Here is a 26551-nt window from a genome sequence, read left to right on the forward strand (position 1 = left end):
TCACACACCGTGCCATGTACTCATTTAAGTCTGAGTCAACCTAGGTGGAGGCCCAGGACCGGTTCAAATATTCGCCACCGATGTTGGCCATGGGCGGGAATCGAACTCGCGTTATCAGGTTCGCAGCGCAGGGCGCTGACCACTACGATCCCGTTCCCCACATTTAACCACGGACACACGCGCGCGCACAAATAGATTACGGTGCAAATGTGTGGCGCAAAAAAATACCAAAGCGTAACGCTCACCAAAAGTGGAGTTAGGACCATGCTTCGCACACAGACCTGGGAAGGAGGTGCGTCGCGGAACGCATTTACAAACGCTGCTGCGGCATCGGCAGCGGCAGCAGCAGCAGCACCACAGGAGCCTGGGCTTGGCGTTACGCTGGCCGTGAAGAATGCGTAGACGCTAGAAAAGCAGCGTAGGCGTGCGCGAGACGCCCCGCCTGCTCAAGGGTGGGGTCGGCGGTGGGATACGCCGCGCTACGAAGACGCGAATACCCGGAGACAAACGCGAGCTTCTTGTGTGCTCGCGAGCGGATGCGAAGCTGCTGCCCTTCGTGTCTTGCCGTCCTCTCGACCTGCCTCCCTGCCTCCCTCCCTCCCTCTCGCCGGGATCGCCGGCTCGGTCGGATTGTGTCGGTGAACAGCGAGTCCCGCGGAACGTTCTGGCTTTGCGGCATCCAATGAAATAATATTTTTAAAAAAACCTCCGCTGCTACCTCCGGTGATGAATTGATCACGACACCCGCAGACATCGTAAGCTGGAGATTGGATGCATTGCCCCCTTTTTTTCGACGATAAATTATCTAAATTCTGGCACAACAGCCCGTAGATGTAAATGCATATTTGAATTTCAGTGTGCATAGTTTGTGATTTAGAATATAAAAGTGTCGTGCGTCTTTGTCATTGGAATAATAATTTGCATCACACTGCGAGTCATAGACAAATATAAAAGTGCAGCGCTGCAATTTCTTGTTCTCACCACCGCTACTGCTGGAAGGGCTTCCCCTTGCAGGGGTGAGGAACCTTTTTTCTGCCAAGGGCCATTTGGATATTTATAACATCATTCGCAGGCCATACACAATTATCAACTAAAAAATTAGCCTGTTATATTTGGTCAAACATTTAATTAACTCACCCCTAATGTGATGGCTGGAACTGCTTCTCTTTGGTGAGGCGTGTGATGTTAGCTGGTATATTGCTTCTCGCAACTGCTTTTCCAGGTTTGCTCCTAGATTTATTGAATTTCGAGTCCCGCCTGTGGTAGCCTTGGCAGGGCCACACCAAATGATTTCGCGGGCCTCATACGGCCCGCAGGCCGGACGTTCCCCACCCCTGCTTTCGAGGCAGATCGAGAGATTCCCCCTCTCGTGGCTATTTTAGCCCTCCTCTTCCACGCTGGTGGCAAGTGGTGACACTTAAACGCCACCACACACTCGACCTGCTGCTGAATTGACCAACCCGTGGCGCGCCCATTTATGCAGCTGGGCAGACAGAGGCAAGGGAATTTGAGAACATTTGCAGCTCGTTTCAACTGCCGTGGCAAGAGATTTAACCGCAGACCTCTGGACTGCAAGTCCAACGGGTGCCATGCTCGCGACTGCTATGGAGAAACAAAACATCGTGAACTTGGGAATAACAAAACAACATTGCACGAGAGAATCTCGGGAGACGCAAATTGAGTTGAGCGCTGCCGCAATTACTCATACGAGCAGAGAGGACGCTTTGATCTGACCCGAATCCCACTGTGTCACAACAATTGCCAATGAAAGACCCATAGAATATGAATTCTTGCAGTCACGAAAGCTTGAACTTAAGATTGAACCTACTCTTTTCTTTCCACCTGAAGAAGACAGCTTGTGTTGCGATCGAAACGTCGTGGCTTTTTTTGCTTTTACTTTTGATTTCTGTTTTCTATCTTACGTGACTTTACCGAAAGAACCAAGAATATTTAACAATGTGTTGCACTTTTTTTTCTTCTTGGTTCTTTCGGTAAAGTCACGTAGAAGGGAAGTAATAAAATAATAAAAATAAAACATAATAAAATAATTCTCACGACGTTTCGGCTACAACGCAAGCAGCCGTCTTCAGGTGAAATGTGTTGCACTGATTTTTATCGAACCAATTGGCACACGGCATTCAACTCCACCAGCTGCGCATGTTGGCACGAACCTCGGTTCTCAGCTCGCTGATTTTCACGTCGGGAATCGAACGAGCGGTCGCTCGGTTCCTCGCAGAGTGCGCAACGACTGACTGCGCCACCCTCCCCCCAGCCGTCATGCCAGTGTCAAGTTGCCGACGCAGTGCGTTTACTTTCCTTATCACGACAGCCGTTATGTAACGTATTAACGTGTGGGGGGGGGGGGGGTGCTGCTGTTGCCTGAAATGTTTTTTTTGCGACGATGTGACTTCCGATTTTTCGATTTAAAGCTTTCGTGACTGCAGGGATTCATCTTCTTGGTTCTTTCGGTAAAGTCACGTAGAAGGGAAGTAATTAAATAATAAAAATAAAACATAATAAAATATTTCTCACGACGTTTCGGGCCACAACACAAGGACGGCTGCTTGCGTTGTGGCCGAAACGTCGTGAGAATTATTTTATTATGTTTTATTTTTATTATTTTATTATTTCCCTTCTACGTGACTTTACCGAAAAAACCAAGACACAAGCACGGCTGCTTGTGTTGTGGCCGAAACGTCGTGAGAATTTTATTTTATTATGTTTTATTTTTATCATTTTATTATTTCACTTCTACGTGACTTTACCGAAAGAACCAAGAAGATGACTTCCAGATTTGAAACTTTCGTGACTGCAAGGATTCATATTCTTAGGTTTTTTCGGTAAAGTCACGTAGGTAAAAAAATGCAAAAATTAAAATTAATAACAGTAAAATAAAAAGAAAATATATTTTTTATTTTACTTTTATTAATTTGAATTTTTTTACCTACGTGACTTTACCGAAAAAAAACCTAAGAATAAGATGACTTCCGATTGTCACTAAACATTCCCGGTAAGAGAATGAAAGAGCGCGGCGCGCACACAACGCAACACAACGCGTGCCTTCTGGGAGAAAGAAACCCGCCGTGCGACGTGTCAGAGCCGCTCACTGCGCATGACTTGGCAACGCTTGGCCGCTCGGAACACTGAGAGAGCCGCCCTGCCTCCTTGGCAGACCCGTCACGCGGAAAGACGTTCAATTGAAACACAGATGGGCGAAACGGTGAAATGGACAGACTCTGAATTCGGTAAAGTCACGTAGGTAGAAATAAAATACAACTTTATACCCACGTGACTTTACCGAAATAACCAAAGAGTATGGACTCCTGCAGTCACGAAAGCTTCAAATCGAGATTAGACTCTGAATTACTGACCATTAATATGCAGTGCAGTGCTGTTGCCACGCCGGAATGGTTAGCAGCACACTGGACTTGCGATCTCGAGTTCACTGGTTTGATTTCCCGCCGCGGCAATTGAAAGAGTTTCTTTAATCACATTTAGTCGATTAGGTACTCGCCCCGCTTCCAAGGATATCCTCCCAACGTGGAAGAGTAGGCCAAAAAATATCTTCTAGATAGGTTCTGCACAACGCCCTTCTCGTGTAGGTCCTTCCGCCGACAGTGGAGTGAGCAAGCTATTTCAGGGCTGCACCTTTATCATTATTTAAATGCAGTTCCTATCACCCAATCGCCCAGAATGCACCCTTGTCTTGTCAGATCTCGGTAGCTAGGCAGGGGCGAGCCTGGATTGTGCTCGGGTAAGGAACCGCCATGCATCATAGGTGTTATAGGCTGCTGCAGGGGCTATGCATTGGGCAGCAGAGGGCAGTGTAGCAAACCCCATTGTTTTTACTGTCGCAGTACTGTGTTTCGTTACTCGCACATCTAATTATTCGTCTGCATCATCCATGCATACAGTTGTCATTCATCACCTAAAGATTTGGTGGCGGATTAGGGAGAGGCCTTCATCCAGCAGTAGATTGGCCATGGCTGATGATGACACAAAAATGAGGTTTTCATTCAGCCTGAATTTGTCATAAACTCCATCTGCCCCCCCCCCCAAACTTTCATAATATTCTTAACTATCACGTAATTCATCTGTGCTAACAATCCAATATAGTTTAATTAGGAAGTCTTTCAATACCCAACGGAACATTGTATTTGTAAAGCAATGGAACAACATGGACTGTATGAATATTCATAACCACTCTTAATGGTCACCTCAGTTTGACCCGAGATGCTGATGACATTTCATTTTTTTCCGCAAGCGCACGGAAGCCCTGGGGGAGCCAATGTGATTAAAGTGTAATTCTAAGGTCAAACAATTTCAAGGGAAATTACATAACCTGACAAAACTTCGTCTGAGGATGAGCCGGGGGTATGGTGAATGTCTGCAAGGGTTTGCGATGCGACTGGCATCACTTCATGGAGTCATAGCACGTCCAGTGAGGATTCACGTCCCCAGCAAATTTGATGATCCGTCACAATTTGGCATCATGATGCGATCCAATAATTACTTCTTCACGAGTCTTATGAATAGCATCTCACAGGCTACAATTTGTCATTTGTCCTGTCGTATTTGTACAGTGCTGTGCAGTTTCAGCCTTTAGTCTTATTTACTTGTATTTTATATAACTTGCGCACAGTACATTGAAAACAATCTATTTTCATTTGCACTTTTAATGTATGTGCCCTAATCATAATAATACTTTGTAAAAGAAAACATCAACGCAGTGATTATTTGCTTAATCACCCTGAAGGGTCGTAGGAGGGCAAAGGTCAAGGCTGAGAGGGTGAGGGACAGTGCCGGATTATCCTCGTAGCAAAAGTATTTACACGTGCTACGGACCCCGCACTTTTAAGGGCCCCGCGCTAAATGCTTTCAAGCTCTCAATTCCGGTTCAGTGATTCTGCACTTGCTCGATTACTATATTACTATACTGCTTTAAACTTTTATGAACGACTGGGTGTTTAAGGTTAGCGATTTTTCGTATTATCTGGCCGTATAGCAAATGAAAAAATATAATGATTGTACTATGCAAGTAAAAAATTTCGTTTGAATATTGCCGTGTTTTTTTAAATTAGGGCCCCTTTATAACATATGCTACAGGCCCCGCACTAACTTCACCCGGCACTGGTGAGGGACGCTGAGCCCTTGGAGCCGCATGGCTCACGGGGTATGGGGACCAAACATTGCCAGGCCTTGCCGCTGTATCTTGGACAGAACTGGGCCATTCTTAGGTCAGCCCCCAAAGGTCGTGGAGACGAGGCAAGTGAGACGGCGAGTGCCTCAAATCTGAGCGGGTGGCTGAGCCCCAATGCACTTAGGCTGCGCCGCAGGCACGGGATCTGTGATTCCGCGCCAGTGCCTCAGAGCGCAAAAAGTGACAAATGAGCCTCGTTTTTTGGTCGGTACGTTACGAGGGCGAGGGCGGCGCTGTTTGGATGCAAGTGAGGATGGATGGCGCACTTAGCAAACGCGTCTCGCACACCCGCGCCAGCATCGCCAATGCTGCCGTGATGTGGGGGAAGTTCACTTTGCGGAGTGAGTCGGGCACTGCTCCGTTTTTCGCCCCGCCGTCTCTGACGCGTAAATGGTCTGGTGGTGTATATTCTTAGGTTTTTTCGGTAAAGTCACGTAGGTAATAAATTAAAATTAAAAATAATAAAAGTGAAATAAAATAAAAAATCACGACGTTTCGGAGGCAACACAAGCTTCCTTCGTCAGGTGGAGCCGTCACAGCACGATTGCTGTATCTCTTATTGCTGTATCAAGTAAGAGATACAGCAATCGTGCTGTGACGGTTCCACCTGAAGACGGAAGCTTGTGTTGCCTCCGAAACGTCGTGATTTTTATTTTATTGTACTTTTATTAATTTAAATTTTAATTTTTTACCTACGTGACTTTACCGAAAAAACCTAAGAATATGAATCCTTGCAGTCACGAAAGCTTCAAATCTAGGTCTGGTGGTATTCGTGCAATCTTTGGGGGTGACGGGACACAACAGACTGCACGGTGGGGATTGAGGCCAGAGCATCGCAATCACCGTCGCCATACACGCCACATGGGAAGCGCAGAATAAGCCACGGGGCATGGCTTTCTCACGGATATTGAATCGTTCGCTCAACAGAGTTGCGCATTTCCCGTCACAGCGATGCGATGTGCATTGGTCAGGAGGGTGATACGGCACAGTGGAGATTTCTCTGAAGTAACGACGAGACTGGTTTTGAATGGCATTGATGGTTAGTAGTGAGCAGTGGGTTTTTGTTACCAGGTAAGAGTTGACTGTACTACCTAACAGACACTTTATGTCACAATACAATTCTAATAGTGTCATAAACAGGACTCATCAAGTCGCAATTAGCAACATGCAAATATCAGTATAATACAAGATATCAATGCAGTGCAGGTACAGGTTATATGCACCGTGTATATTTTTTCCTCACCCCCAGGTGTATTGCGATAGTTCGACTGGCATCATCTCATGAGGCTAAGCGTTCATTTGGAACACTCCGTGTTATAGAACGGCCCGCAGAAGCAGGTATTGCAGAACTACTGCCAAGATATCTTTAAGTTGCTTGTGATACGGAGTGTTACACTCTTCCATGTGCCCTGCAATAGCTGTGTGTATTTTGTCGAGCTGCAAAAAAGAAAATGGACCCAATTTCAAAGCGGTATATTTCACGATACCAACATGTTACAATTACACAAAAAGTTATAAACGGTTTAATGAGTTATCAAGTTTTATTAACCATTTTATAAATGCTCTATGTGCCCTCCACCTGCTGTACGGACAACATCGAGACGATAGTTGAATTCGTCCCAAACGCCTCTCAAAGTGTCTTCTTCCACTGAAGTCACCGCTGCTGTGATTCTGTTTTTGAGGTCATCCAGATTAGTCGCTAATGGTGGCACAAAAACAACACGGCCTTTGACGTATCCCCACAAGAAAAGCCGCAGGGTGTGATGATGTCTGGGGATCTTGGGGGCCAAGAGTGTAGCGCCAAGTCTTGGGGTCCCGTGCGACCTCTCCAACGTTGAGGCAGCGCGTCTTGCGAATGACTGAGGCCAGGGGCTGTTTGTGCGCTGGGATAGGCATCTAGCTGTGATCATTTGAACCTCTATGCCCCGCCCTCTCTATGCCCCGCCCTCTCTATGCCCCGCCCTCTCTATGCCCCGCCCTCTCTATGCCCCGCCCTCTCTATGCCCCGCCCTCTCTATGCCCCGCCCTCTCTATGCCCCGCCCTCTCTATGCCCCGCCCTCTCTATGCCCCGCCCTCTCTATGCCCCGCCCTCTCTATGCCCCGCCCTCTCTATGCCCCGCCCTCTCTATGCCCCGCCCTCTCTATGCCCCGCACTTTCAAGTGGTAAGAGTTTCATTCATGGGCGGTTCGTGGTTGCAGAGATATAGCGATTTCACATCGGGTCCATCTCTTTTAAACACACTGTATACCCCAAAAATTCAGTGAAGAAGCAAATGTAATACGTTTCAATGTAAGGGCATTCATTGGTGGAACATGCTGAGATCATTCACTCACTACACTTGAAAAACCAGTGTAATCATGGGTGGCTGACACCTGGATTCAAACCCAGGATTTCCTCAGTGCACGAACTCCTGAGCCACACGGACACCTCACAGGTAACACTGTATTTCTCTATATACTGTATATGTATAACATGTTTAGATTCCAATTACATCATTGGTGAATTCACACACAATGGAGGTGGGGGATATACATGGTTAGGTTCAATACTATTATTCTAAAAACTATAAAGATGTTTTTATTTTACCAGGCAAGGCCGACTGAGCTGTATTGCTCTTTTTCAGAAGCGACCTGGCCACAAACAATAGTTCAACAAAGTGGCTTGTCATGTGGAAACGTATCGCAGCCAAATAGTCTAAACGCAAACTTCTAAATGCGGAGGGATAAAGCGGAGGACCCGGAGAAAAATCCACGGGGAGAGAGACATGCAAACTTCAAATATACAACAGGCGCCAGGGTCGGGATTGAACCCACGACCTCCTGGATATCGGGCGAGGTAGTTAACATCTCGCCACCGTGGTGAGATTCAACAGGCTTTACTGAATATTTTTGGCTGTAAAATTGACAAGTTACCTTTAGTTGAAAAGTGTTTTATATTTTTGTAAAATATGTTTTGTGAATCAAAATTTTTTGTATAATAATCATATATGGACTGTGTGTTATGACGTTCAAATACCCAGTATACAAGGACGTCCCTACATTATCTCATATTGAAATAAAATAAACAAATACTGTGAGGCATTAATGTCTATCACTTTAAAATGCATTGCATCATGCATGGCTATATTAGAATAATGAACTTTTCCATTACAAATTCATTTCATTGTGTGTTTATTGACTTTTACAGTGTAGCCTCATACTTAAGCCAGCTATTATTTAATATAATTTATGTATTTTATCATAAGCCATTGTGTGTGATTATTATTTAACGTCGAGTGTGATGGTCTTCTCCTCTCAGGTCATTGAGTAATGAGACATTTAATTTGACTCGGTTTTGTTTTCTCGAGATCCTTTTCTTATTCTCCCCCCCCTCCACACATCCGGAACAAAAAATAAATCTCCAGCGTTCGAACTGAGCGCAACGCGGTGTGGTACAAAGAGATAACGGAGAACAAGCAGAAGGTAACTTGATGCCCCTGAACTGTCAATATCGATTGGACAATCCAGCGGTTAATGTGCAGCGTACGGATACATGGCATCCCAGAGCAGTTTGTCAAAATGCAAGAAGGTATCACTCGTGAAACATATTTTTAAATCCTTTATATTAAGTTCGCTTGCTTGCTTGCGTGCTTGCGTGCTTGCGTGCTTGCTTGCTTGCTTACGACCGTGCAAATCTTTCGGTCGTTTTTTAACCCACTTCCCGTGATCCAATCGAGCTGACATTTTGCACACAGACTCGTTGTGCGTGACAATTTATTTTCGTGAATTTTTTTTCCCAAAATTTAACACTGTTTAGGGAAAAATAAATAAATATTTCATTACCAGTTGCTTAATGGTGGCAGACAATCATCTGACCCATAGGTGGCAGCCATCTCAGGCCAGAGGACGAGAGGACTCTAGCCGCCCGTTTCATGATGACGCAAATGTTGACTAACCACATGGCATGAAATCCCTGCCCCCACGCTGTACAATGGAGACTATTTGTAGAGCAGTTAAATTGAAGCCGCCAGGTTCTTGAAAGTGGTAAAACGGGTCAACGCTAGTGCCCTCGGGAATATACGGGGCATGTCAAGAGGTGATCTTACATATAAAGGATTTATAGTGAAAAACTTTGTTTTTACGGGTTAATTTTTTATTTGACCAGCTAAGTCCCACTGAGCTGTACAGTTCTTTTTCAGAAGCGACCTGGCCACAAATGATAGCCCAATGAAGTGGCTTATCATCTGTAAATGTACGGCGGGCGAATACTCTAAACGCTTGTTGTTGTTTTTAAATGTAGAGGAAAAACGGGAGGACGAGGAGAAAAATCCACGCGACCCCACGGAAACTCTAAATATACAGCAGCAAGCGTCAGGGTCGAACCCACGACCTCCTGCATACCAGGCGAGCGAGTGAACATCTCACCACTGCGGACTCCAACTGTGCCGTGTAAAGTCCGGTAGAGATACCTGAGGCTCAGACAGGTATCCGTAATGAGACTAAATTGACGAGTCTTTGGAGAGCGTCAGGATTTTGAACTAGCATCTTGAGTTTGATTTCCGGCCATGTCCAATGTTGGTGGCGAGTGATATCTCACCCCAGCTTTGGGTATCCTCCTTCACCAACCAGTACTGGCCAGCAGCGTGAGATGTGGTCAAATAATACCACGACCTTCACGGTGTTAGAAGACCTTCATTAAACAGTGGAATAACAGTGGGCTATAAATTACGTTTTTTAAAAATATATAAGCATTGACATCTGCAAAAAGAAATTTGGCACATGTTAGCACACTGCTCTGCAAACACGGCTGACATCAGTGACCAGTGTGAAGATGTATGGTGAACCAACCCCCTTGATCGACACTGCATCAGGATAACTTCATCCATCAGTTGATTAACAAAGGGATAAGATTACTCTTGTTAATGTACTACGATTGTTTAATACGAATTAGTACGTAATATTCGAGCAAAGTCCTCCTGGAAAGTTTTCCCGAATGAAAGTTACAAATATTCTCCTTTGGTATTATATAGAGTAGGCTCTAAGATGGGATTGAGAAACGGACTCATGACCAGCTGCCTGACTGCTGATGAGACCCAGATGGTCAAAATCAGTCTAGAGTTTTCCCGCTTAAATAAATACCAGAGGTCGCAACCGGGTACCCGATACCCGTACCCTACCTGACACCCGGCTACCCGTACCCAGCCGGGTACGGGTACCCGTTTGCGACCCTGGTGCGGCCGGGTACGGGTAGGCCGTGAGTCACTGGTGAGTAACCGTATGTCACTCATTTCCCAACGTCTTGTCTCTTCTCACAATTCAAGTTCCTAGAATCAACCCACCCGCGCCTGCAACATGGCTTCATCCCAGAGGTCGCAATCAGGAACCCGATACCCGTACCCTACCCGTACCCGGCCGGGTACGGGTTGGGTACGGGTATGGCCGGGTACGGGTACCCGTTTGCGACCCTGGTGCGGCCGGGTACGGGTATGGGTAAGGAATCAAAACCCGTTTGCGACCTCTGATAAATACTGCTGGATAGTATTTGTACAGAACGCCAATAGGCTGATAGACTAAACCATACACTGTACATTTGACGTGGGGCTATAGAACAGAGTTATTCTCTTCTTGGTTCTTTCGGTAAAGTCACGTAGAATGGAAATGTCTTATCGACAGACCTGTTCTTCACCTGAGGACGGCTGCTTGCGTTGTGGCCGAAACGTCGTGAGAATTATTTTATTATGTTTTCTTTTTATTATTTTATTATTTCCATTCTACATGACTTTACCAAAAGAACCAAGAAGATGAATCCCTGCAGTCACGAAAGCTTTAAATCGAGAGTTATTCTCGTATTTGCTTGGGACTCAATAGAGCCACAAGAGGTCAGCTGTTGACAGTTGAAGCAGAAGACACAACGAATAAATACAAACAAAATGAGCAATTCGTTTTTTTTAGCTGATGGCTTCACATTTAAACGCGTGAATATTTCACGTGAGAAGCAGAGTCCATATGCCTGCAACAGGAAGCCTATCGGTGTTTATGTCCTCTCTTATTTATTCAGCAAATCATGGTCATTAGTGATGACGAATGAGCCTCTCTGTTGCAGAGCACTACATAATGAATTGCAAATATGTTTTTTACGTCCCACACATTGATACAACACCTGACGTGTGTGTTCACAAATCTCAAGGCACGTTTTGTAATTAGGCGTAACAATTGTGGTAATTATCAAGATGAGCATTTCATTATTGCGTTCAGAGGCAATTATTCTTCCTTTTTTCGGACGACAATTTTTGGGGATTACGAATTCATGTCGAGATTTGATATCCATGCGACTGCTTCAGGAGGTTATCGCGTGGATTCAGAGACAATCATCGACACATTGATACGGTCTGACAGTACTGAAGAAGATACGCATTTCAAATTGTATTATACAGGATAACTCCTCTTTTATTTGTGATGATGTGAGCGGCCAATATCACCGATCCTATTATTCGCTTGGTTATCCGTGAATTTAATCCACTTATCCACGGGATAAAATCACCGATAGTTGTGGATTACGTGAAGAAAAGGGCTGCATACGCATTCCACAAATGTAATATATTTCGATTTAAAGCTTTCGTGACTGCAGGGATTCATCTTCTTGGTTCTTTCGGTAAAGTCACGTAGAAGGAAAATAATACGCACTTCACGAGTAGTACTAATCGCATATCTGAATTTCCCATAAATATGCTAAATTAATCTTGATATGCAAATTATTTTGTCAAGACGCTCTTCGCTCCTCCACCCCAGCATAAATAGTCGCTCCAAGCCTGGGGCTTGCCATTCAGACTCTGCCTTCTCGACAGACCTGTTCTCCACCTGAAGACGGCTGCTTGCGTTGTGGCCGAAACGTCGTGAGAATTATTTTTTTATGTTTTATTTTTATTATTTTATTATTTCCTTCTACGTGACTTTACCGAAAGAACCAAGAAAAAATATAATATATTTGAGATCTAAAGACCTGTGCTGGGCAAACCGCTGTGAACTGTATGGTTATTATAAGCAATATGAATGTGTCCATAATCGAGGTTTTTGGGTTAGATCGCGTAAATATATAAATGTGCGTTAAATCCGCCACCACCCGACACAGCCAATAAGCAAGGTTTGTCATGTAAACAGAACGTGCCAATTCGTTACTAGTACAGCACACCGGTGTGTTGGAGAGTAAACCCACAACATTTACAATTCGAGTACGACGTTTCTCCAGTAATTACAACACATTTTTACAACACATGACGTCACAAAGCTCAGCCCCCCCCACCCAAAATAAAAATGCTTCAAATCGCTTTAAACTATTGTCATTGTAGTGCGTATTTAATGTGGCGCTGCACTCTGATGTTGTAGGAAAAACATTTATCAAAAAGTCTATTTAATTAAGTAGAACGTGTTGTCTAAATTTATTTAAAGTTGCGCATTTTGACGTGACGTGATTTCTCACCCCCCCCTCCCCTCGTCACACATCGTTACAAATGTCTGACCCCCCCCCCCCCCTAGGTGCGTGACGTCATTTACGGACGGCCCCTTAGTCTGGTATCTAATGTATCTCTATGGGGCTCTTTGCATCTGTATGGGTTTCTATGTGTATCTATGGGTACTCTACGGGTCTATGTGTCTCTACGCATCCCTACGCGTTCATAGAGATGCGTAGGAGACGCAGACAATATTTTCATCGTTGAAACTCTCACCCCTGCCATCGAAGGCAATTCCGTTCAGCCGCTGTTGACAAAACGTTAAGCTGCAACCCAGCAGGTGGCAGTCGCCTGAGATCGTCGCACACAGCGACCCCAATCTCCCCAGACTGTGGGGGGGGGGGACGCGACGGGGGGGGGGGGGGAGTAAAACGCACCCCAGAACTTGTGCCCGGTATCAATAAGGTCTTTTGTTTGTTTGTTTTACAAACGTGGTCACACACAAAGACACGCTTGCCGGATGAAACGATTCGCCCCCAGATTTGGCTTTGGAATACAGATGGGGAGGGGGGGAGGGGAGTGCGTCCTAAACAGGCAGAGAATACAGCAAGGTATACCAGAGGTGTGGACTCGAGTCATGCGACTTGGACTCGAGTCAGACTCGAGTCATGATTTTGATGACTTCAGACTCGACTTGGACTTGCCTCATCTTTGACTCGACTTGACTCGGGACTCGAGAGCAAAGACTTGAGACTTACTTGTGACTTGCATAACAATGACTTTGTCCCACCTCTGAGGTATACACACGTGTACATGCCACGCATTGAATACGTTGCCGAGTATCAGCAACTGATTGTGTTTTATAGGCAAAAGTCACCGGAATTAATAAGTCGGGTTTAAATCATAGGCTAATTCTCTATTTAACGCCTTTTTTTTGTTATTAAACCCCGTGGTGGCCGGTTGGCCTAGGATTCAGAGCACCGATCCTGGGCCCCTACGAATTTTGAGTTAAATTCGAGACAGACATCTGTGATTAAAGTATGACAATTAAGAATAGGTTTTACCCTTTCTGGCAATAAAACAGTTGTGTGAAGATGTTCAAACACCAAATAGAAAGATCACGACGTTTCGGGCGCAACACAAGCGTCCTTCTTCAGGTGGGGACAACGTTTTTTTTTATTTTTTGTTTTTTTTTTACCTACGTGACTTCACCGAAAAAAACAAAGAGTATGAATCCTTGCAGTCACGAAAGCTTCAAATCTAGAACGAAATAAAAACATTTTGCAAGGAATCATGTCTGCATTAACCACCCACGATACTTGTGGTGAACAAAGAAGGCTGCCTCTCTGGTGTAGGCCAATCAGTTAAAAAAAATGCACATGTTATCAGAGTTTGTGTGTTCACCACAAGTACGGGTGGTTAATGCAGATTTGATTCCTTGCAAAACGTTTCTATTCGGTGTTTGAACTTCTTAATACCTGTCTTATTGCCTAAAAGGGTCAAAGCTACTCTTAATTTTCATAATTTGATACTGGCGACAAGGTCCCATGATACATGTGATTAAACCATGTTCTCAAGTGTGGTGAGTTGATGGCCACCTTTACGGCCATTGTGCCACTGCATCTGTCACTTACGTTGGCTACGTTCTAGCCCTGAGACGTAGAATAAGAAAAGATTGGTGCATACCTGTCAACCCCTTATCAGTGCCTAGCTTATTACAGACCAATTCAGACCTTAGTGGTCACCTCGTGCCCCTTATACATCTCAAAGTTCATCCGAAAAAGTCCCATCACGAGGGAGAAACACAAACAAATACAATTTGTTTTTGCCCGTACTGAAACGGCTTTACGCCGTTTTGACCTGAACACTCAATTTCCCTGTCCAAAAATATTGGAAAACCGTATGGGTTGACAGGTATGTTGTATTTCGATTTAAAGCTTTCGTGACTGCAGGGATTCATCTTCTTGGTTCTTTCGGTAAAGTCACGTAGAATGGAAATAATAAAATAATAAAAATAAAACATTATTAAATAATTTTATTATGTAATAAATAAAGTAAATGTATTAAGTTTTATTTTTATTATTTTATTATTTCCATTCTACGTGACTTTACCGAAAGAACCAAGAAGAGGTATGTTGTACTCAGATTGAAAATGTTGTAGATTTGCTCTCCAACACACAACTGGTGTGCTGTACTAGCAACACATTGATTGGCATGTTCGGTTTACGTGACAAACCTTACTAATTGGCTGTTTCGCGTGGTGGCGGGTTTAACGACACGTTTATATTTACGCGATATAATCCAAAACAAAAATCGGTATTATGGATGTTGGTGTGATTGACATGTGACGTACAAATCTTTGCAGGGCGTATTAACTGTGCGTCCCTCTAGTGTGGAGAAAGACTCCGACTAAAGTGACTTCATAAACAGTTCAGTGACATACTCTTTGGTTCTTTCGGTAAAGTCATGTCGGTATAAAATATAATAAATTTTGTGATTTAATTTATTTTATTTTTTATCTACGCGACTTTACCGAAAGAACCAAAGAGTATGGATCCCTGCAGTCACGAAAATTTCAAATCTGGAGTTCAGTGACGCTTTGCCAGGGCTGTTCTGTATGACTCACAGTGATGCACTGCTGGCTGCAGAGTTCCGAACGGAGGTGTCTTTGTATCGTAGCATATGCCTGATGGAACAATTGTAAAATATCTTCTTGGTTTTTTTCGGTAAAGTCACGTAGAAGGGAAGTAATAAAACAATAAAAATAAAACACAATAAAATAATTCTCACGACGTTTCGGCTACAACGCAAGCAGCCGTCTTCAGGTGAAGAATGAGACACTACCAAGCTAGGAGCTTATATATAAGCTCAGCTTGAAGACGGCTGCTTGCGTTGTAGCCGAAACGTCGTGAGAATTATTTTATTGTGTTTTATTTTTATTGTTTTATTACTTCCCTTCTACGTGACTTTACCGAAAAAACCAAGAAGATGAATCCCTGCAGTCACGAAAGCTTTAAATCGAAATTTAATTGTAAAATACTTACGCATTCTAGCCTCACGGAGTCTGTCCACATCCCTGGCATGTTGTGCAAAACTAAACTAAACTATTACTATCTTCAAGAACGGTTCAAGGAATACATATTCTGGGCGCCACGGTGGCTAGGAGATGTTAACTACCTCGCCTGGTATACAGGAGGCCGTGGGTTCGATCCCGACCCTGACGGCTGCTGTACATTTGAAGTTTGCATGTTCTCCCCGTGGTCACGTGGATATTTCTCCGGGTCCTCCGTTTTTTTCCCTCCACATTTAGAATCAACATCACTCGTTTCAGGTATTTGGCTGCAATAAATTTGGACATGATGAGCCAATTCGTTGAGCTATCATCTGTGATAACCAGGTCGCTTGTGAGAAAAGAGCTATATAGCTCAGTGGGCCTTACCTGGTAAAAGAAAACATAGTTTAGTTTTATAGTTTTATATAATTCTCCAGTCTTTCACTTGCGTCCCTCCGACAGATGTCTCCGGTATCTCGATTTGTCGAGCAAATGCGTCGTTCCGTGCCCTTATCCGCCAATTATTTTGCCCACATTTATCGTTTAGCCCAACGTTGCAGCCTTCTCTATTAAATTCCATCAACGTGTGATGCGATCCACCTTGCAATTACATCAAGCAATTATATAAGCACTCAAGAAGTGAAACACATAGTCTTGCACTAAGAATAAATAAATGCATAGACGGGCATAGCATTTGCACACATCACTAATGTATGTGCACGCTGCTATTTATGGAGCTGCAATTATCAATGTGCATGTCCTTTCCGGACCGACCCGGCGGATGGCGCAGCAGTCCGGCATCCCCCCGGTGGTAATCACATCAATGACATATTGTCCTTGCACCCAGTGTCTATTGATGTACGTAATAGCGATTTTCCTCCACTGTCACAGACGGGCTTGTGTTAACCTCCGACACTATTAATTCTAAACAAAGATGGAAAATTAACCATGGGCCTAATTGCGGGGTTTTCATGCTGCTGTCATTGGACCATGCGTATGCTATTTCCATTTGCGCATTACATATTTTGACCTTTTAATCATTTTTACGAAATTTGTCAAATGAATTTCTTATCTATCCCGTTACTGGTATAACAGCCCTCTCAAGTGGGCATTTGGCCTACTCTTCCATGCTGGCGAGACATATTTAAAGGGGTGAGAGTACCCCGACTCTACCCTGCCACACGTAACCTGTCGATTGACTAACGGTGGTGTACCCACAATGCAGCTGGTCAGATGTGGGTGGACGGGATTCAAGAAATTCGCATCATTGTTTCCACTTGCCGCCCCTAGAGATCAAATTGGACCGGCAACCTCTGGATGTTTGCAGCGGTGAGCATTGGCGACTCTAGTGCACTGATGAGTCCTCATGAGGAAGAAACTTGTCTACAGTTGTCCCTCCCTCTCTCTGTTTCACGACTGCCCATCGGATCACATTTGCTCAAATTGATTTGATCGTGATCTGTTTGTAAGTACGTATGTTGAACTTCTTTCACACCGTACTAAGCCAACCGCTCTAATCTTGTCTTAGATCAGAGATCTCTTGTCTAGTCTTGCATGCTAGCTCCGAGATCTAAGACAAGAGTGCCACACTGCAGTTATTTTGTATCTCTTGATGGTTTTTGCATAATGCACAAGGCTGAGTGCTTTTTTGTGCATGTGCCTCTGCGTTATTGAAACTATTTACGTTTTCTAGCCTGCACTGAGTTGGTTGTTACGATAAAGTTGCTTGCCATTTACAAGATTTTATTAATTTCTGGATTGTAATTCCTCTGCGATAGCTAGTACAGCAAGACAACATCTGTCTCAAATTGAAATTCGTCATTTTATCTTGCATCATGGAATTTCCATCTTTGTGGCTGTTACATTCATTGTATACATGATAGGCCCGTGAAGATACATACGTCATTTTGATTGGAACCATTTGTCCCACTAATGACGCATGCGTTGACTCAATTGTGCCGCGTGAGAATCGAACTTTACAATTATACAGATCACACGCTCGCGTTCCACGGAGGCTAAACGGAGAAAACAAAAAAAACGTTCAACACACATAGAGGAAAACGAGAACAAATACAAACATCGGTGCCAAAAAACGAGACAAAAGAGAATATACATCCTTCGTACAAATCGTGAGGTCCCAATTCATGTCTATACAATCACATGGTGGTGCAATGGGGGCCTGGACGGCGCCGCGGATGGATGGATGGGTGGGGAGCGGGGTGGGTTGCCGATGGATCGTTACAGCGTAATGAACGAGGTCACTGTTGTTTTTGGCTGGAGAGACGAGAGAGAGAGAGAGAGTGGAACGTCCATCTATTTCCGTAGCCGTCACCGACCGCCAGCTCTGTGACCAGTTAGAAGTTTTCTCCATTAGGATCGCGAGGCACCCGGGGAGCCATCCGCTGAGTGTGCACAGGGCATCACGTGTGGTGAGTGATGCCGAGAGGGCTCCGACCGCCTTTGTCTTACCTTACTTTTGGAGATGGTGAGTGGCGTGAGGTCTTTGGGTATCAACGTGCCCTTATCTTTATCCACTTCAGGAAGGTGACGTCAAGAAGAGAAGACAACATTGCACACATGAGCATGCGATATACGATGTGATTATTCTTCTTGGTTCTTTCGGTAAAGTCACGTAGAAGGGAAATAATTAAATTATTATAAATATTATATAATAAAATAAATCTCGGAGATTTTTTTTAATTATGTTTTATTTTTATTATTATTTTCTTATGTTTTATTTTTATTATTATTTTATTATGTTTTATTTTTATTATTTTATTACTTCCCTTCTACGTGACTTTACCGAAAGAACCAAGAAGATGAATCCCTGCAGTCACGAAAGCTTTAAATCGAGATGTGATTATTCCGACACTTTCCCACTCTACCTCTCTGGCCTGTAATGTTGCTTGAAACGCTACCAATTATATAATATTCCTTTTAAGTCCACCGTGTTACTGATGAATTCGATTTAAGTGGTTTTTGTTATTTGTTCTTGTACACCACTGCCAATGCATTATCACACCAACATATGTATCCCATTACAAGTAAGAACATTATACTTATTGCCTTCTGTTAATCCACTGCTGGACGAAGGCCCCTTCTTACACCTTGGCGTTGTTTGACCGTACGTCACCATGCTGGTTATTTGTGAGTTGGTGAAGGTGGGGGACAGGAATTGTTCGTCAGTCACTTGCCACTTGATGATTCAATCTCAGGTTACCGGTTCCACAGCGCAAGCTGTGCTGACCACCACGCCAGTGCTCCGCCCACAGGTTTGTAAATGTTGTGGATTTGCTCTCCAACACACAACCGGTGTGCTGTACTAGTAACGAATTGGCATGTTCTGTTTACGTGACAAACCTTACTAATTGGCTGTGTCGGGTGGTGGTGGGTTTAACGGAACATTTAGATATTTACGCGATCTAACCCAACGAAACCCTACATTAAGGTAGAAGAGACTTCTGCAGGGTGAATAGCATTGCGCGCTCCCAGTGTTGTTGAAGGACGTCTCTTCCACGTGTAATGTTCCCCCCCCCCCCTTGTTCTTTAGCCCCCCTCACTCACTCACTCACGTACGCAGCAGCAGCGACAGCAGCAGCGGCACTTTCACGCGAGGAGAGAATTGAGTTGTAGATTGGCACGTGCTTTGTGCGTGTGTGACACGCGCAAGATGACCCTCTGACCCTTTAATCGGAGAACTGAAGTTGCAAAGCGGATTACGAGGACAGCGAAGGCGAGCGTGAGGGTTTTGGACAGGTGGCCTTTCGCTGTTGTGTATATATATACAATCTGCCTGATTTAATCCAGTAATGGACCAAGGCATCCCCCATGCCTCGTCATTCATGGAGGTTTCTCTTTTGACTATACTTCACCATTTTGGTCAGTGCAGGTTTGTTTGCGAGCTCTGGGCTGGTTGAGATATTACTCGCCACCGAAGTTTGCCATCGCCTGGAACACAACTCGGGGGTTGCCAGGTTCATAGCGCAGCATGCTAAACACTGTGCCACCACTCCAATCCTGGTGAATACGTGAACACAAAACACGGCAAATGCTCCGTCTGAGATATTGTGCTGTCCTGTGAAACAAAAATCCAGTTGCTTTCTCGGTACAGAATGTGAAATGTACCTCACGTTGGGATGTGCACTCATAATTCTTATTTGTTACTGGTCTCTGATCCATTTATCTGAATGGCATGTCTAACCTCGTGAAAACTAATTGGTGCACAAGCAACATTCACAAAAAACAACTCCACTCGTCGTAATGCAATACCCAGAACTGTGTTTCTGCGGCGAAAATTTTTTTTGGACACTTACCAAATGGCTTTTTACAATGTGTGCATTATCAGATTAATTATAATCTACTTTAGTGTGCGCGGAGAGAGGCCACGCCAGTTCACGCGCTGCGCTGTGAGTTAAACCACCTGAGTTTCATTCCCATCCACGGCTAAGATCAGTGGCAAGGGATATCAGTCCAGTTCCTGCTCAACCCCGACTCCTCACCCGCCTCCCCCGACCCCACTACGTTCGCTAACCCACACTGACCACTCCGGTGAAGTATGGTCAAAACCCCCCACTTAATTCACTCGGCATGGGAAGGCCTTCATCAATGAGTGAATTGAGAAGATTTTAATTGTGATTTATTTGCTATAATATACTGCACATTCCAGCTGTTACTGTTTCGTTTATCATAAAGAAAATGACCATGGTGATTTTCTTGTACAGTAATGGGCTTGAACAAGACTATAGTTACGGTGAGAGTGAGCGCCCGTTATGTCCCTGCATAATTGGATGAATGAGGAACTCCTTAAGCGAGATGCTTGTGACAAAAACAACGAGGTAACAGATCTGCCAAGCTTCGTCCACGAGGCAAGTCTGCCGTGTCACGCTACTTGGCTACCGTTGAGGCAGAAGCCTCGGTAATTGGGCATCGTGCTGGCGATGCAAAGCGACTTTCTGTTTCTAGGCAGCTAAAGGCCTTCTCCAGCAGAGGTTTCAGTTTTTTTTTTGACCACGTCATTGGGTTTGAGTTTTAGCCGAGTCGCCGTTTAGTCACAGGACGAGTTGTTTTGAGAGGACGTAAAGAACGTGTGGTGCCTGAGGAGCAACAGGTGGCTTGAAGGGACACGGGGAGCTCTGGGAAACTAGGGGATATAAAATGGGGCTCATCAACTGATTTTTGGGTTAGGTGTCATGGAGTGTTTGTCACACAACAATCTGAGCTGGCCTGGTAATGCAATGCGGTTGGAAGCCACAAATGTGGATTGGGTTTCACTTGCAGCTCATTTGTCTGATAAATTGGCTATGTGCAGCAACCTTCCTCCCTTTAAAGGACAAATGAGGCCTAAATAAGAAACCATACATGTGTAGTGGTGTATTGACATGGACACTTTTGGCTTTTCTCCTGTGTCACTTTATTACTTCGCATCCCATGTGGATGCTCCTCACATGAACACAACGCACCCTTGCTCCGAACTCCCTCTCTCTATACTCCACTATCCTGTCACTCTACACTCCACTAGCCTGTCACTTACTACTCCACTAGCCTGTCACTCTCCTCTCACACCTCCACCCTCGTCCTTGCCCCCAGCGGGGGATCAGCCAACACCGCTGGGCAGGACGAGGTGTGGAGGGCGAGGTCCCAGGCTTCTTCTCCCCGGCTCTTGTCCTCTTCGTTCCTTCAGCTCCAACCAACAACAACCCGTGTGGCTCCACACACACACCTTATATCCCCCTCCTCAGTAAGGGTCCTCAGTTACCCCCATTAAGCTGGCGCCTCAGCGGCGCCTCCTGCACGTGCTCTCTCCCTCTTATCGCCTCCATCTCCCGCCTCTCCGACGCCTACCCCGTGTTCCCACGCTCGCACCTGCCTGTCCCCAAATGCACCCGCTTCATTACTGCTCCTCCCCCTAATTGCTGGCGCCTCTCTGGCGGCTACTCCACGTCTTGACGCTCGCACCTGCTCGCCCTCAAATGCACCCGCTGTTTGCTAACCCCGCGCGTTACGCCACTACACATGTTTTTGACGCAGAAAATTGGCAGCATTTTATGATATAAGAAACCCCAGTCCGTGTAATTGATTGTATTAATAGAGATTCTTATTTGGTGCTTTAAAAATAGACATATATATAGTGTAGAGTGGCGCGTTGTGCACCAGGCTGTACGTACTTGGAGCTCTAAGTGTGATTCCCAGTCACGGCTGACCTCAGTGGCGAGTGATATCTGAACTTGTCCTGGCCCCCCTCGCTTTCACTGACCCACACTGTTCGTTGCAGTGAAGTATGGTTAAACAATCCCCTATGCCCGACATGGTTAGGGTCGGCCTTAACCCAGTAGCAGAATAACGAATGGGTGTACATTTCTATATTATTTATACGGGGGACCCGCATTGCATTTCAATTGATGGGATTTGACATGGTCCCAAGTACCTGGGAAGTGGAAATTGGTTTTCCAAATATAATTTTCAATCAGAAAAAGGCATTGTTCTTTTCTCTAGAGGCACCTGGGACCCATTTGGCAAAAACGGGAGCAGATCCTTGCCCCAGCAAACATATATTTTGTACTTTGTTAATGCGAGGCATTATGCCTCGTTTTTTTACCAAATGCAATCGTGTTAAGAGGTTTTCAAATACCGGATTGCATACTAGATGAGTCTTTTTTATGCATAAGCTTGAGTGTTTTTCAGGATTTAGGTCATTAATAATTCTAGTACAGCAGTTATTTTTGTAAATTAAATACGCATACAAATATGGTCATCCGTATTGTCAAATAAATAAATGCGGATAGAGAGCGCGCGTTGCGTTACATGCATGCGTCGCATATATAATAATAATCATCATCAGCCATGGTTAGTCCACTGCTGGATGAAGGCCTCCCTAAGTGGCCACAATCCAATGCAATCCTCACGATAAGAAATTCACCCAGCACCTCGCAGTGGACATCCTCTGTCGGGCGTGTTGCATTCCTTAGCTGCTACTCCGTCGATTTAAAGCTTTCGTGACTGCAGGGATTCATCTTCTTGGTTCTTTCGGTAAAGTCACGTAGAATGGAAATAATAAAATAATAAAAATAAAACATAATAAAATAAAATGTTATTATATTCTTTTATTATGTCATATTTTTTATTATTATTTTATTATTTCCATAAAATAATAAAATATACGTTGAATGGAAATAATTAAATAAAAAAATACAACATAATAAAATAATAGAAAATTGTATTATATTACTTTATTATGTAGTATTTTTATTATTTCCATTCTACGTATATTATTTTATTATTCAATTTTATTATGTTTTATTTTTATTATTTTATTATTTCCATTCTACGTGACTTTACCGAAAGAACCAAGAAGATGAATCCCTGCAGTCACGAAAGCTTTAAATCGAAACCAAGAAGATGCTACTCCGTCGTTATTCTTGACCATCGGCCACCATCACTCCGTCTTGCCCTAGCCCACTTTTAATTTATAAAAACAGTTTGAGCTATGCGGTGTGTTCCCTAAGCCCACGTCTTCCTTTTTCTCTCTCTCTCGGTGTAATTCCAAGCGTGCGTCTCTCCTTGCTCCATTCTTCCGAACCATGTCATCAAGTGGTAGGATGCGCTGATTAAAACCGTTATCCTTTTGTCACATTGGTACGCTACTTTTCAATTACATATTTATCAGACTTTATATTTTATAACAGTCATGAAACACAGTACACTAATATTTGAGAACATTACTAATTCCCATTCAAATTGTTCAAACGTGGATATAATGGTTGTTCAGGACGCACTTTTTTTTTATAAGTGGACAAACGTTTTAACGATTTACTAAACGAATGTGTTGCTGCTGCGGTGTCTTTGGATAATGGGTCTGTGGAGACTGTTGGGGCGTACCATCCACATAACTTTAATTGGCCACGAAGCTACAATTTTTATCAATTAACACGCCCTGACCCCCCCCCCCCCAGCCGATCTCAAGCGACGAATTGAGAACATCGTACGGACAAAAGCGATTTGCACTTAGATTGATGCTCCGTACATAGAAACATCGTAAGCGATAACATTGCAGGGTACTAATGGATCTATGATGGCAAGTATAGTCGCAATTAAAGGACTGTACGTACAAATTGACGGTTGAATGGCAGCTGTTGTCATCAGCCCAGAAAGTGCTGCTGATAATCTTTAAACGTCGGTTTAATTACGATGTCTGCACTTGGGATGTTTCCGCAAATATTGATCATGAGCATTTTAACAGACGTAAATTCCACACAGTTGCGTGCACTGTTATTTATGTCTAATGTATGAAATTTCACGTGGCATTTTAGTATCATGTACAGCCCCTTTGGTCCATATTTTAATGAACAAATATATATACACATATGTTACATTTAAATATTTAAAAAATGTCTATGCAAGTAAAAAAAAACTACAGCATATAGTTTTATTAGTAGCCTTTGCACACACAGCATAGAATATAAAGCCATTTCTATGTTTTTATAGGGAACGACCTTGCATCCAAAGTCATTTTTCTAAAAACTGGGATAAATTTTATGCAAACTGAATGACATTACAAAAATACGTTTGGGGAAATCCTTAAGAACAATTTGTTCGGTTTTTAACAGAGTAGACAACTTCCACTAAAATTCCATCTAAATTGGATTATCTTTGTGCGAGTTATCGCATAACCTTGCTACAGAGAGGGCAGGCAGATAGAGACGGACAGAGCTAACGCATTAACGCTTTCAACATCAGCTGGACAGCATTAAAAACGCGCGGATGAGAGGCGCTTTAATTCACAATTCACGCGTACGTTGAAAGGGAACCTTTCCCCAAACCCGCACGGACCAGGGCGATGAAGTATAACCCCGCAGCTCATGCGGCGTAAGGGAGGTTTTCATGCGGCAGTGGATTCTCGAAAGGGGCCCTACGTGCACTGCAAATTTTGCAAATCAACTCCAATTCATAAGAAAGCGCAACAATAATAAAGTCGAGTGTCTTCAAGGTCAAGCAAGAGTTGAGTGCCGCTGGTCTCCCTTGAGAGTCCTGAGCTTGGTGATGAAGGTTCCACATTGCTATGCGCGCATGGCAGTCGTCTTCTCTCTCGAGACAACGACTGTTGTGATCGTACAAAGGACAGAGGTGCAGCCCTGCAATTGCTTGCTCACGCCGCTGCTCGCTGAAGGGCCTCCACTCGGGAAAGCTCTGCAGAGCCCCCCCTCTAGAGGGTATTTGACCATACGCCTCTCAGCTGGCCAGATGTTTTGGAAAATGTGAAAGTACCCATGCCTCATCCCAACCACAGGTGACCTTCCATTCGACTAACCGTAGTGTGTGCGCATGTGAATGGTTGACAGAGGCAATGGGTGGATTGAGTCAACTTGCCCAGCGTGCTTTAAAACCGCTACGCCTGGTGCAGCGTCTAAACTGCACGGCGATAACCAACTGCCGCGATCGTTTCCCACGCGCAAGGCGATGGGAAGTTGTTTTGTTGTTGTTGCTGCTTGTTTGTTTGTTTATGATGCAGGGGCGGGTGGCTCTCACCTGGGCAGGGCAACGTGATCTCATTGTAGCCGCCGAAAGACGCATTTCTCACGAGCTTGCGGGAGGCGTGCTTTGGCGGAGACACGATGCCGGCGTAGAGAGAGAACCGACGCCGCTGAGCGCCCTCCTCCTTCATGGCAGGAGTGTTGCTCCGCGTGTCTGCGTGTGCGCGCGCGCGTGCCATGCGCGTGCGTGACACACAGAGCCAAGGGGAGGGGGGAAGAGGGAGTGCTCGAGAATAAGGCGGCGGTGGGGGATGTGGGGATGGGTTTTTGGAAGGAGGCGGGCGGGGGGCAGAGGCAAATCGACACGAGGGAAGAAAATAACATTGAGCCTAGCACACAAGCCTTTGTCCCACACTTCAACGCACAGCGTCTTCTTCCGCAAGTTAACCCTTTCACCTGCGGAGTTGTTACATTTTCTGTTACCTATCTATGTGTTTTTTTTCTTCAATATTTACATTTCCGGTCATCTTCGCAGCGAATTTTTGCTGGGCCATCCAACAAAGACGGTCACCGCATCGCGCGGCGCTTTCAGATGCGTTTCTGCGGCCGTCTGGAACGCTCTTCCTTCCGATATTAGGAAGCCACCGGAGCTATGCACTTTTAAATCATCCAGATTGAAAAATAATTTCTGTAGAACTGCTTTTTGTGTTTATTTTGTTGTCCTTCCCCCGCACATCCGATTAGCAGGGTCGGCTACGTACCTGTGTTAAAGAAATTCAACATACATCTGTGTTTGGACAATGGTCTTGCTTCAGCGATGGACCATTAAGCCAATATTTTTTGTCTATCTACTATACACATCACAGATATATTTTTCAGTCTCATGATTGACTTGTTAGACAATACATACATAATTAACTTTGCAATATTATTATTTAGGTTACATGGATTCCTCTTGTTCTCTTCGTACTACTTTGTTTTGATTCAATTAATAATAATCACCACCACCATTAACACGAGTTCCATTTGTAGCATTTTTGTAGTCGCAGTTGCTTTCGAGTGATCATCCTGCAGACAGATGCTTCCTCTGGAACTGGACAGTGCGGTGGTGCAGTGTGTGGATGGCAGTCGCAAGGTTTGCGAGTTCAAAACCCCGGTCAGGGTTGTCGATCTCGTCTCTTGCTCCACACCTGAGGTTGCCAAATCGAGGAGGTCGACGGCGATTTGTCCTCTTGGATAGATTTGTCAGAGGAATGTGGAATTTTCTTCCGCTGGTTTCGTGGTTGTCAAGCGTGATATGAACGCTGACGCAATGACTCACGTGAGCGGGAGCCCAGGCAGAGGGCTGAGAGCGCACGTGCTTTAGAAGTGGCTCTCTGAGTGAGGCCCGGAAGTTAGATTCAA

At 44.5% G+C, this 26551-nt stretch overlaps 1 protein-coding gene across 1 annotated transcript in view; it reads right to left on the minus strand.

Annotated features, from left to right (window-relative positions):
• Positions 1-25338, minus strand: part of OSBPL5 (oxysterol binding protein like 5) — a 64703-nt gene extending 39365 nt beyond the window's left edge. The window contains exons 1-3 of the mRNA XM_078601488.1: positions 25203-25338; positions 19356-19358; positions 18150-18214 (exon numbers count right to left, since the gene is read on the minus strand). Of these exons, the coding sequence (XP_078457614.1) occupies positions 18150-18214; positions 19356-19358; positions 25203-25338 (204 nt within the window). The remainder of the gene's footprint in view (positions 1-18149; positions 18215-19355; positions 19359-25202) is intronic.
• Between the last annotated feature and the right edge of the window lie 1213 nt (positions 25339-26551).

Source organism: Lampetra planeri, chromosome 16 (assembly GCF_965212315.1).
Source record: "Lampetra planeri chromosome 16, kcLamPlan1.2.h2, whole genome shotgun sequence".
In the NCBI taxonomy this organism is placed as follows: Eukaryota; Metazoa; Chordata; class Hyperoartia; order Petromyzontiformes; family Petromyzontidae; genus Lampetra; species Lampetra planeri.